At 50.3% G+C, this 14255-nt stretch overlaps 1 protein-coding gene across 1 annotated transcript in view; it reads left to right on the top strand.

Moving 5' to 3' along the window:
- LOC146751213 (5-aminolevulinate synthase, erythroid-specific, mitochondrial-like) overlaps positions 1-14255 on the top strand; it is an 81544-nt gene that overhangs the window by 20672 nt on the left and 46617 nt on the right. Inside the window, exons 7-8 of the mRNA XM_085535222.1 lie at positions 5021-5205; positions 6205-6384. Coding sequence (XP_085391348.1) covers positions 5021-5205; positions 6205-6384 — 365 coding nt within the window. The remainder of the gene's footprint in view (positions 1-5020; positions 5206-6204; positions 6385-14255) is intronic.

The following is a 14255-nucleotide window of genomic DNA, read 5'->3' on the forward strand; positions in this document are numbered from 1 at the left end:
TATCCCCCCTAAGCCCCCTCCTCTGACTCCCCCCCCCACCCCTATTTCAGGGCAGCCCTGGATGCTCACGGCCTTGGGGCGGGGGGTACCCGTAATATAGGGGGCACATCCCCCCTACACGGTGCCCTAGAGCGGGCCTTGAACCCCATATCCCCCTATATCCACCCCAAATCCCCCCTTATCCCCCCCAACCCTACCCAAATCCCCTATATCCCCCCTTAGGACCCCCAAATCCCCCTTTATCCCCCCTTAGGACCCCCAAATCCCCCTTTATCCCCCCTTAGGACCCCCTTAGGACCCCCAATCTCCCCATATTACCCCATTATCCCCCCCAGATCCCACCTTAGGGCCCCCAAATCTCCCCCAAACCCCCTGTATCCCCCCTTAGGGACCCCAAATCCTTCCATATCCCCCCTATAACCCCCCATATCCCCCCTATGCCCCCTGTATCCCCCCTTAGCACCCCTAAATCCCCCTTATTGCCCCCTAAGCCCCCTGTATCCCCCCTTAGGGACCCCAAATCCCCCCATATCCCCCCTATAACCCCTCATATCCCCCCTAAGCCCTCTATATCCCCCCTTAGGGACCCCAAATCCCCCCATATCCCCCTATAACCCCCCATGTCCCCCCTAAGCCCCCTGTATCCCCCCTTAGGGACCCCAAATCCCCCCATATCCCCCCTATAACCCCCCATATCCCCCCTAAGCCCCCTATATCCCCCCTTAGGGACCCCAAATCCCCCCATATCCCCCCTATAACCCCCCATATCCCCCTTAAGCCCCCTATATCCCCCCTTAGGGACCCCAAATCCCCCCTTAGCACCCCTATAACCCCCCATATCCCCCCTAAGCCCCCTATATCCCCCCTTAGGGACCCCAAATCCCCCCTTAGCACCCCTAAATCCCCCCTATTGCCCCCTAAGCCCCCTATATCCCCCCTTAGGGACCCCAAATCCCCCCATATCCCCCCTATAACCCCCCATATCCCCCCTAAGCCCCCTCCTCTGACTCCCCCCCCCCCCTTATTTCAGGGCAGCCCTGGATGCTCACGGCCTTGGGGCGGGGGTTACCCGTAATATAGGGGGCACGTCCCCCCTACACGGTGCCCTAGAGCGGGCCTTGAACCCCATATCCCCCCTATATCCACCCCAAACCCCCCCTTATCCCCCCCAACCCTACTCAAATCCCCTTTATCCCCCCTTAGGACCCCCAAATCCCCCTTTATCCCCCCTTAGGACCCCCTTAGGGCCCCCAATCCCACCATATTACCCCATTATACCCCCCAAATCCCCCCTTAGGGACCCCAAATCCCCCCTTAGCACCCTTAAATCCCCCATATCCCCCCTAAGCCCCCTGTATCCCCCCTTAGGGACCCCAAATCCCCCCTTAGCACCCCTAAATCCCCCATATCCCCCCTAAGCCCCCTGTATCCCCCCTTAGGGACCCCAAATCCCCCCTTAGCACCCCTAAATCCCCCCTATTGCCCCCTAAGCCCCCTGTATCCCCTCTTAGGGACCCCAAATCCCCCCTTAGCACCCTTAAATCCCCCATATCCCCCCTAAGCCCCCTGTATCCCCTCTTAGGGACCCCAAATCCCCCCTTAGCACCCCTATACCCCCCATATCCCCCCTAAGCCCCCTATATCCCCCCTTAGGGACCCCAAATCCCCCCTTAGCACCCTTATAACCCCCCATATCTCCCCTAAGCCCACTGTATCCCCCCTTAGGGACCCCAAATCCCCCCATATCCCCCCTATAGCCCCCCATATTCCCCCTAAGCCCCCTGTATCCCCCCTTAGGGACCCCAAATCCCCCCTTAGCACCCCTATAACCCCTCATTATCCCCCCTAAGCCCCCTGTATCCCCCCTTAGGGACCCCAAATCCCCCCATATCCCCCCTATAATCCCCCATATCCCCCCTAAGCCCCCTATATCCCCCCTTAGGGACCCCAAATCCCCCCTTAGCACCCCTATAACCCCCCATATCCTCCCTAAGCCCCCTGTATCCCCCCTTAGGGACCCCAAATCCCCCCTTAGCACCCCTATAACTCCCCATATCCCCCCTAAGCCCCCTGTATCCCCCCTTAGGGACCCCAAATCCCCCCTTAGCACCCCTATAACCCCCCATATCCCCCCTAAGCCCCCTATACCCCCCCTTAGGACCCCTATTCCCCCCTTATTGACCCCAAATCCCCCCTAACTCCCCTCCTCTGACTCCCCCCCCCCCCTATTTCAGGGCAGCCCTGGATGCTCACGGCCTTGGGGCGGGGGGTACCCGTAATATAGGGGGCACATCCCCCCTACACGGTGCCCTAGAGCGGGCCTTGAACCCCATATCCCCCCTATATCCACCCCAAATCCCCCCTTATCCCCCCAAATCCCCCTTAGAACCCCCAAATCCTCCCTTATTGTCCATTATTCCCCCCCTTAGGACCCCCAAATCCACCCTTAGGGCCCCTATATCCCCCCTTATTGCCCCCCAAACCCCCCATATCCCCCTTTATTCCCCCCAAATCCCCCCTTATCCCCCCCAAATCTCCCCTTATTCCCCCAAACTCCCCCTTAGTTCCTCCAAATCCCCCCTATATCCCCCCATATCTCCCCCAGACCCCCCTAAATCCCCCCTTACTCCCCCCGGATCCCCTATATACCCCCTTGTCCCCCCATATCCCCCCCCTTATTGCCCCATATTCCACCCCAAACCCCCCCACCCCCCCCACTTCTCACCCCCCCCCCTATTTCAGGGCAGCCCTGGATGCTCACGGCCTTGGGGCGGGGGGTACCCGTAATATAGGGGGCACATCCCCCCTACACGGTGCTCTAGAGCGGGCCTTGAACCCCATATCCCCCCTATATCCACCCCAAACCCCCCCTTGTCCCCCCCAACCCTACCCAAATCCCCTATATCCCCCCTTAGGAACCCCAAATCCCCCTTTATCCCCCTTTAGGACCCCCTTAGGGCCCCCAATCCCCCCATATTACCCCATTATCCCCCCCAAATCCCACCTTAGGGCCCCCAAATCTCCCCCAAACCCCCTATATCCCCCCTTAGGGACCCCAAATCCCCCCATATCCCCCCTAACCCCCCATACCCCGCCTATGCCTTCTGTATCCCCCCTAAGGACCCCTAAATCCCCCCTATTGCCCCCTAAGCCCCCTGTATCCCCCCTTAGGGACCCCAAATCCCCCCTTAGCACCCCTATAACCCCCATATCCTCCCTAAGCCCCCTATATCCCCCCTTAGGGACCCCAAATCCCCCCATATCCCCCCTATAACCCCCCATATCCCCCCTAAGCCCCCTGTATCCCCCCTTAGGGACCCCAAATCCCCCCTTAGCACCCCTAAATCCCCCCTATTACCCCCTAAGCCCCCTGTATCCCCCCTTAGGGACCCCAAATCCCCCCATATCCCCCCTATAACCCCCCATGTCCCCCCTAAGCCCCCTATACCCCCCCTTAGGACCCCTATTCCCCCCTTATTGACCCCAAATCCCCCCTAACTCCCCTCCTCTGACTCCCCCCCCCCCTATTTCAGGGCAGCCCTGGATGCTCACGGCCTTGGGGCGGGGGGTACCCGTAATATAGGGGGCACGTCCCCCCTACACGGTGCCCTAGAGCGGGCCTTGAACCCCATATCCCCCCTATATCCACCCCAAATCCCCCCTTATCCCCCCAAATCCCCCTTAGAACCCCCAAATCCTCCCTTATTGTCCATTATTCCCCCCCTTAGGACCCCCAAATCCCCCCTTAGGGCCCCTATATCCCCCCTTATTGCCCCCCAAACCCCCCATATCCCCCTTTATTCCCCCCAAATCCCCCCTTATCCCCCCCAAATCCCCCCTTATTCCCCCAAACTCCCCCTTAGTTCCTCCAAATCCCCCCTATATCCCCCCATATCTCCCCCAGACCCCCCTAAATCCCCCCTTACTCCCCCCAGATCCCCTATATACCCCCTTATCCCCCCATATCCCCCCCCTTATTGCCCCATATTCCACCCCAAACCCCCCCACCCCCCCCACTTCTCACCCCCCCCCCCTATTTCAGGGCAGCCCTGGATGCTCACGGCCTTGGGGCGGGGGGTACCCGTAATATAGGGGGCACATCCCCCCTACACGGTGCACTAGAGCGGGCCTTGAACCCCATATCCCCCCTATATCCACCCCAAACCCCCCTTAACCCCCCAACCCTACCCAAATCCCCTATATCCCCTCTTAGAACCCCCAAATCCCCTATATCCCCCCTTAGGACCCCCAAAGCCCCCTGTATCCCCCCTTAGGGACCCCAAAACCCCCCTTAGCACCCTTAAATCCCCCCATATCCCCCCTAAGCCCCCTGTATCCCCCCTTAGGGACCCCAAATCCCCCCTTAGCACCCCTAAATCCCCCCTATTGCCCCCTAAGCCCCCTGTATCCCCCCTTAGGGACCCCAAATCCCCCCATATCCCCCCTATAACCCCCCATATCCCCCTTAAGCCCCCTATATCCCCCCTTAGGGACCCCAAATCCCCCCTTAGCACCCCTAAATCCCCCCTATTGCCCCCTAAGCCCCTTGTATCCCCCCTTAGGGACCCCAAATCCCCCCATATCCCCCCTATAACCCCTCATATCCCCCCTAAGCCCCCTGTATCCCCCCTTAGGGACCCCAAATCCCCCCTTTAGGGCCCCCAAATCCCCCCTATCCCCTCCTAAGCCCCCTATATCCCCCCTTAGGGACCCCAAATCCCCCCTTAGCACCCCTATAACCCCCCATATCCCCCCTAACCCCCCTATATCCCGCCTTAGGGACCCCAAATCCCCCCTTATCCCCCCCAAATCCCCCCTTATTCCCCCAAACTCCCCCTTAGTTCCTCCAAATCCCCCCTATATCCCCCCATATCTCCCCCAGACCCCCCTAAATCCCCCCTTACTCCCCCCAGATCCCCTATATACCCCCTTGTCCCCCCATATCCCCCCCCCTTATTGCCCCATATTCCACCCCAAACCCCCCCACCCCCCACACTTCTCACCCCCCCCCCTATTTCAGGGCAGCCCTGGATGCTCACGGCCTTGGGGCGGGGGGTACCCGTAATATAGGGGGCACGTCCCCCCTACACGGTGCCCTAGAGCGGGCCTTGGCCCTATTACACCGCCAGCCCCGCGCTGCCCTATTCAACTCCTGCTTCAACGCCAACGACACCGCGCTGGCTACACTGGCAAGGATACTGCCCGGTATGGGGGGCTTATGGGGGGCTTATGGGGGACTTATGGGGTTTGGGAGGCCATATGGGGGGCTTATGGGGTCCTTATGGGGTCATTATGGGGTTTGGGAGGCCATATGGGGGCTTATGGGGTCCTTATGGGGTCCTTATGGGGTCTTTATGGGGTTTGGGAGGCCATATGGGGGGCTAATGGGGTCCTTATGGGGCTTGGGAGGACATATGGGGTCTTTATGGGGTCCTTATGGGGTCCTTATGGGGTTTGGGAGGCCATATGGGGGGCTAATGGGGTCCTTATGGGGCTTGGGAGTCCATATGGGGTCTTTATGGGGTCCTTATGGGGTCTTTATGGGGTTTGGGAGGCCATATGGGGTCCTTATGTGGTCCTTATGGGGTTTGGGAGGACATATGGGGTCCTTATGGGGCTTGGGAGTCCATATGGGAGTCCTTATGGGGTCCTTATGGGGTCCTTATGGGGTTTGGGAGGCCATATGGGGTCCTTATGGGGTCCTTATGGGGTTTGGGAGGACATATGGGGGGCTTATGGGGTCCTTATGGGGCTTGGGAGTCCTTATGGGGGGCTTATGGGGTCCTTATGGGGTTTGGGAGGACATATGGGGGGCTTATGGGGTTCTTATGGGGTTTGGGAGGACATATGGGGTCCTTATGGGGTCCTTATGGGGTTTGGGAGGCCATATGGGGGGCTTATGGGGTCCTTATGGGGTTTGGGAGGACATATGGGGTCCTTATGGGGTCCTTATGGGGTTTGGGAGTCCTTATGGGGTCTTTATGGGGTCCTAATGGGGTCCTTATGGGGGGCTTATGGGGTCTTTATGGGGTTTGAGAGTCCTTACGGGGTCCTTAAGGGGTCCTTATAGTGTTTTCCCATCCCCACACGTATCTTGGCCCTATTAAACCCGAACTTTTTGGGCCCCCCCCCCATTCTAGGTTCCCCCTTTCCATCCTATAGGCTCCCTATATCTCCTATAGGGTTTTGGGGTCTCCTTTACAGGTTGTAGGATCTATTCGGATGAAGGGAACCACGCGTCCATGATCCAGGGGATCCGTCGTAGTGGGGTCCCCAAATTCCTGTTCCGTCACAACGACCCCAAACACCTGGAGGAGCTTTTAGGGCAAAGCCCCCCCGGGGTCCCCAAAATCGTCGCCTTCGAGTCATTGCATTCGATGGATGGTGAGAAACGGGGGGGGACCCTATAGATACCCTATAGATACCCTATAGATACCCTATAGATAACCTATAGATAACCTATAGATAACCTATAGATACCCTATAGATACCCTATAGATACCCTATGGATACCCTATAGGTACCCTATAGCCTATAGATATCCTATAGATACCCTATAGATACCCTATAGGTACCCTATAGCCTATAGATATCCTATAGATACCCTATAGGTACCCTATACCCTATAGATACCCTATAGATACCCTATAGATACCCTATAGATACCCTATAGATACCCTATACCCTATAGATACCCTATAGATACCCTATAGATACCCTATAGATAACCTATACGCTATAGATACCCTATAGATACCCTATAGATACCCTATAGATACCCTATAGATACCCTATAGCCTATAGATACCCTATAGATACCCTATAGATACCCTATAGATAACCTATAGATACCCTATACCCTATAGATACCCTATAGATACCCTATAGATACACTATAGATAACCTATACCCTATAGATACCCTATAGATACCCTATAGATACCCTATAGATACCCTATACCCTATAGATACCCTATAGATACCCTATAGATACCCTATAGATACCCTATAGATACCCTATACCCTATAGATACCCTATAGATACCCTATAGATACCCTATAGCCTATAGATACCCTATAGATACCCTATAGATACCCTATACCCTATAGATACCCTATAGATACCCTATAGGTACCCTATAGATACCCTATACCCTATAGATACCCTATAGATACCCTATAGATACCCTATAGATAACCTATAGCCTATAGATACCCTATAGATACCCTATAGGTACCCTATAGGTACCCTATAGGTACCCTATAGCCTATAGAGATACTATAGATACCCTTTAGATACCCTATAGATACCCTATAGATACCCTATAGATACCCTATAGATACCCTATACCCTATAGATACCCTATAGATACCCTATAGATACCCTATAGATAACCAATACCCTATCGATATCCTATAGATACCATATAGATACCCTATACCCTATAGATACCCTATAGATACCCTATAGATTACCTATACCCTATAGATACCCTATAGATACCCTATAGATACCCTATACCCTATAGATACCCTATAGATACCCTATAGATACCCTATACCCTATAGATACCCTATACCCTATAGATACCCTATAGATACCCTATGCCCTATAGATACCCTATAGATACCCTATAGATACACTATAGATACCCTATGCCCTATAGATACCCTATAGATACCCTATAGATACCCTATAGATACCCTATAGATCCCCTATACCCTATAGATACCCTATAGATACCCTATAGATACCCTATAGATACCCTATACCCTATAGATACCCTATAGATACCCTATAGATACCCTATAGATACCCTATACCCTATAGATACCCTATAGATACCCTATAGATACCCTATAGATACCCTATACCCTATAGATACCCTATAGATACCCTATAGATACCCTATAGATAACCTATAGATACCCTATAGATACCCTATAGATACCCTATACCCTATAGATACCCTATAGATACCCTATAGATACCCTATAGATACCCTATAGCCTATAGATACCCTATAGATACCCTATAGGTACCCTATAGATACCTTATAGATACCCTATAGATACCCTATAGATACCCTATAGATACCCTATAGATACCCTATAGCCTATAGATACCCTATAGATACCCTATAGATACCCTATAGATACCCTATAGATACCCTATAGATACCCTATGCCCTATAGATACCCTATAGATACCCTATAGATACCCTATAGATACCCTATACCCTATAGATACCCTATAGATACCCTATAGATACCCTATAGATACCCTATACCCTATAGATACCCTATAGATACCCTATAGATACCCTATACCCTATAGATACCCTATAGATACCCTATAGATACCCTATAGATACCCTATAGCCTATAGATACCCTATAGATACCCTATAGATACCCTATAGATACCCTATAGATACCCTATAGATACCCTATGCCCTATAGATACCCTATAGATACCCTATAGATACCCTATAGATACCCTATACCCTATAGATACCCTATAGATACCCTATAGATACCCTATAGATACCCTATACCCTATAGATACCCTATAGATACCCTATAGATACCCTATACCCTATAGATACCCTATAGATACCCTATAGATACCCTATAGATACCCTATAGATAACCTATAGATACCCTATAGATACCCTATACCCTATAGATACCCTATAGATACCCTATAGATACCCTATAGATACCCTATAGATAACCTATAGATACCCTATAGATACCCTATACCCTATAGATACCCTATAGATACCCTATAGATACCCTATAGCCTATAGATACCCTATAGATACCCTATAGGTACCCTATAGATACCTTATAGATACCCTATAGATACCCTATAGATACCCTATAGATACCCTATAGCCTATAGATACCCTATAGATACCCTATAGATACCCTATAGATACCCTATAGATACCCTATGCCCTATAGATACCCTATAGATACCCTATAGATACCCTATAGATACCCTATAGATACCCTATACCCTATAGATACCCTATAGATACCCTATAGATACCCTATACCCTATAGATACCCTATGCCCTATAGATACCCTATAGATAACCTATAGATACCCTATACCCTATAGATACCCTATAGATACCCTATACCCTATAGATACCCTATAGATAACCTATAGATACCCTATAGATACCCTATACCCTATAGATACCCTATAGATACCCTATAGATACCCTATAGATACCCTATAGATAACCTATAGATACCCTATAGATACCCTATACCCTATAGATACCCTATAGATACCCTATAGATACCCTATAGATACCCTATAGCCTATAGATACCCTATAGATACCCTATAGGTACCCTATAGATACCTTATAGATACCCTATAGATACCCTATAGATACCCTATAGATACCCTATAGATACCCTATAGCCTATAGATACCCTATAGATACCCTATAGATACCCTATAGATACCCTATAGATACCCTATAGATACCCTATGCCCTATAGATACCCTATAGATACCCTATAGATACCCTATACCCTATAGATACCCTATAGATACCCTATAGATACCCTATAGATACCCTATACCCTATAGATACCCTATAGATACCCTATAGATACCCTATACCCTATAGATACCCTATAGATACCCTATAGATACCCTATAGATACCCTATAGCCTATAGATACCCTATAGATACCCTATAGATACCCTATAGATACCCTATAGATACCCTATAGATACCCTATGCCCTATAGATACCCTATAGATACCCTATAGATACCCTATAGATACCCTATACCCTATAGATACCCTATAGATACCCTATAGATACCCTATAGATACCCTATACCCTATAGATACCCTATAGATACCCTATAGATACCCTATACCCTATAGATACCCTATAGATACCCTATAGATACCCTATAGATACCCTATAGATAACCTATAGATACCCTATAGATACCCTATACCCTATAGATACCCTATAGATACCCTATAGATACCCTATAGATACCCTATAGATAACCTATAGATACCCTATAGATACCCTATACCCTATAGATACCCTATAGATACCCTATAGATACCCTATAGCCTATAGATACCCTATAGATACCCTATAGGTACCCTATAGATACCTTATAGATACCCTATAGATACCCTATAGATACCCTATAGATACCCTATAGCCTATAGATACCCTATAGATACCCTATAGATACCCTATAGATACCCTATAGATACCCTATGCCCTATAGATACCCTATAGATACCCTATAGATACCCTATAGATACCCTATACCCTATAGATACCCTATAGATACCCTATAGATACCCTATACCCTATAGATACCCTATGCCCTATAGATACCCTATAGATAACCTATAGATACCCTATACCCTATAGATACCCTATAGATACCCTATACCCTATAGATACCCTATAGATAACCTATAGATACCCTATAGATACCCTATACCCTATAGATACCCTATAGATACCCTATAGATACCCTATAGATACCATATAGATACCCTATAGATACCCTATAGATTCCCTATAGATACCCTATACCCTATAGATACCCTATAGATACCCTGTACCCTATAGATACCCTATACCCTATAGATACCCTATAGATACCCTATAGATACCCTATAGATACCCTATGCCCTATAGATACCCTATAGATACCCTATAGATACCCTATACCCTATAGATACCCTATAGATACCCTATAGAGACATATAGCCACCTGTATCCACCCTATATCCCCCCTATTTCCCTCATTATACCCTATATCCCCCCAAATCCCCTATATCCCCCCTAAATCCCCTATATCCCCTCTATATCCCCCCTATATCCCCCCTAAATCCCATATATCCCCTCTATATCCCCCCTATATCCCATATATCCCCTCTATATCCCCCCTATATCCCCCCTAAATCCCCTATATCCCCCCTATGTCCCCCCCAAATCCCCTATATCCCCTCTATATCCCCCCTATATCCCCTCTACATCCCCCCTAAATTCCCTATATACCCTATATATCACCCCCAAATCCCCTATATCCCCCCTATATCCCCCCTAAATCCCCTTCAAATCTCCTATATCTCCCCCTGTATCCGCCCCAAATCCCCTATATCCTCCCTAAATCCCCTATATAACCTATATATCACCCCCAAATCCCCTATATCCCCCCTATATCCCCCCTATATTCCCTTCAAATCTCCTATATCTCCCCCTATATCCTCCCTAAATCCCCTATATCCCCCCTAAATCCCCCATATCCCCCACTAATCCCCCCTATGTCCCCCCTACGCCCCCTATATCCCCCCTATACCCCCTATATCCTCCCTATGTCCCCCCCAAATCCCCCATATCTCCCCTCTATCCTCCCCTTATACCATATATCCCCCCTATATCCCCCCCAAATCCCCTATATCCCCCCCAAATCCCCTATATCCCCCATATATCCCCCCTAAATCCCCTATATAACCCCTATATCCCCCCCTTATACCCTATATCCCTCCCCAAATCGCCCTATACCCCCTATAACCCCCCTATATCCCCTAAATCCCCTATATCCCTTCTCAATCCCCATATATCCCCCCTAAATCCCCTAAATCCCCTATAAATCCCATATATCCCCTATAAATCCCCCCAGGCTCCATCGCCCCATTGGAGGAGCTGTGTGACGTGGCTCACTCTTATGGGGCGCTGAGCCCCATATCTCCCCTATATCCCCCCTATACCCCCTATATATCCCCCAATATCCCCCCCAAATCCCCTATATCCCCTGTATATCCCCCCTATACCCCCTATATCCCCCCTAAATCCCCTATATCCCCCCCATATCCCCCCTATATCCCCCCTATACCCCCTATATCCCCCCAAATCCCCTATATACCCCATGTATCCCCCCTATATCCCCCCTAAATCCCCCATATCCCCCCTATATCCCCCCTATACCCCCTATATCCCCCCAATATCCCCTATATCCCCCCAATATCCCCCCTATACCCCCTATATCCCCCCCAAATCCCATATATATCCCCTAAATCCCATATATATCCCCTAAATCCCATATAAATCCCATATAAATCCCCTAAATCCCATATAAATCCCATAAATCCCATATAAATCCCATATAAATCCCATAAATCCCCTATAAATCCCATATAAATCCCCTATATCCCCCCCAGGCTCCATCGCCCCATTGGAGGAGCTGTGTGACGTGGCTCACACTTATGGGGCGCTGAGCCCCATATCCCCCCTATATCCCCCCTATACCCCCTATATTCCCCAATATCCCCCCCAAATCCCCTATATCCCCCATGTATCCCCCCTATATCCCCCCTAAATCCCCTATATCCACCCTAAATCCCTCCTATACCCCCTATATCCCCCCTAAATCCCCTATATCCCCCCCATACCCCCCTATATCCCCCCTATATCCCCCCTATACCCCCTATATCCCCCCCATATCCCCCCTATATCCCCCCTATACCCCCCATATCCGCCCAATATCCCCCCTATACCCCCTATATCCGCCCAATATCCCCCCCAAATCCCCTATATACCCCATGTATCCCCCCTAAAACCCCCCAAATCCCCTATATCCTCCCTAAATCCCCCATATCCCCCCTATATCCCCCCTATATCCCCCCTATATCCCCCCTATATCCCCTATATCCCTCCATATCCCCCTTATATCCCCCCTATACCCCCTATATCCGCCCAATATCCCCCCCAAATCCCCTATATACCCCATGTATCCCCCCTATATCCCCCCCAAATCCCCTATATCCTCCCTAAATCCCCCATATCCCCCCCATATCCCCCCTATATCCCCCCCAAATCCCCTATATCCCCCCATATCCCCCCTATATCCCCTCTATACCCCCTATATCCCCTCAATATCCCCTATATCCCCCCAATATCCCCCATATCTCCCCAATATCCCCCCCAAATCCCATATAAATCCCATATATATCCCCTAAATCCCATATAAATCCCATATAAATCCCATATAAAATCCCCTATATCCCCCCAGGCTCCATCGCCCCATTGGAGGAGCTGTGTGACGTGGCTCACACTTATGGGGCGCTGAGCCCCATATCTCCCATATATCCCCCCCAAATCCCATATATATCCCCTAAATCCCATATAAATCCCATATAAATCCCCTATATAAATCCCCTATATCCCCCCCAGGCTCCATCACCCCATTGGAGGAGCTGTGTGACGTGGCTCACACTTATGGCGCGCTGAGCCCCATATCTCCCCTATATCCCCCCTATACCCCCTATATTCCCCCTATATCCCCCCCAAATCCCCTAAATCCCCTATAAATCCCCTATATAAATCCCCTATATCCCCCCAGGCTCCATCGCCCCATTGGAGGAGCTGTGTGACGTGGCTCACTCTTATGGGGCGCTGAGCCCCATATCTCCCATATATCCCCCCTATACCCCCTATATTCCCCCTATATCCCCTCTATATCCCCCCTATATCTCCCCTAAATCCCCTATATCCCCCCTATATCCCCCCAAAACCTCCTTATATACCCCCTATATCCCCCCTAAATCCCCTATATCCCCTCTATATCCCCCCTATATCCCCCCTAAATCCCCTATATACCCTATATATCACCCCTAAATCCCCTATATCCCCCCTATATCCCCCCTAAATCCCCTATATACCCTATATATCACCCCCAAATCCCCTATATCCCCCCTATGTCCCCCCTAAATCCCCTATATCCCCTCTCTATCCCCCCTATACCCCCTATATCCTCCCTATGTCCCCCCCAAATCCCCTATATCCCCCCTATGTCCCCCCCAAATCCCCTATATCCCCTCTATATCCCCCCTATATCCCCCCTATACCCCCTATATCCCCCCTATACCCCCTATATCCCCCCAATATCCCCCATATCTCCCCTATATCCCCCCCAAATCCCCTAAATCCCATATAAATCCCCTATATCCCCCCTAAATCCCCTATATCCCCCCAAATCCCATATATATCCCCCCTAAATCCCCTATATAACCCCTATATCCCCCCTTATACCCTATATCCCTCCCCAAATCCCCCTATACCCCCTATATCCCCCCTATATCCCCTAAATCCCCTATATCCCCCCTATACCCCCTATTTCCCCCCCAAATCCCATATAAATCCCCTATAAATCCCATAAATCCCCTATAAATCCCCCCCAGGCT

This window comes from Coturnix japonica, unplaced genomic scaffold (genome assembly GCF_054131305.1).
Source record: "Coturnix japonica strain WE unplaced genomic scaffold, WE-NBRP24 Scf112, whole genome shotgun sequence".
Classification (NCBI taxonomy): domain Eukaryota; kingdom Metazoa; phylum Chordata; class Aves; order Galliformes; family Phasianidae; genus Coturnix; species Coturnix japonica.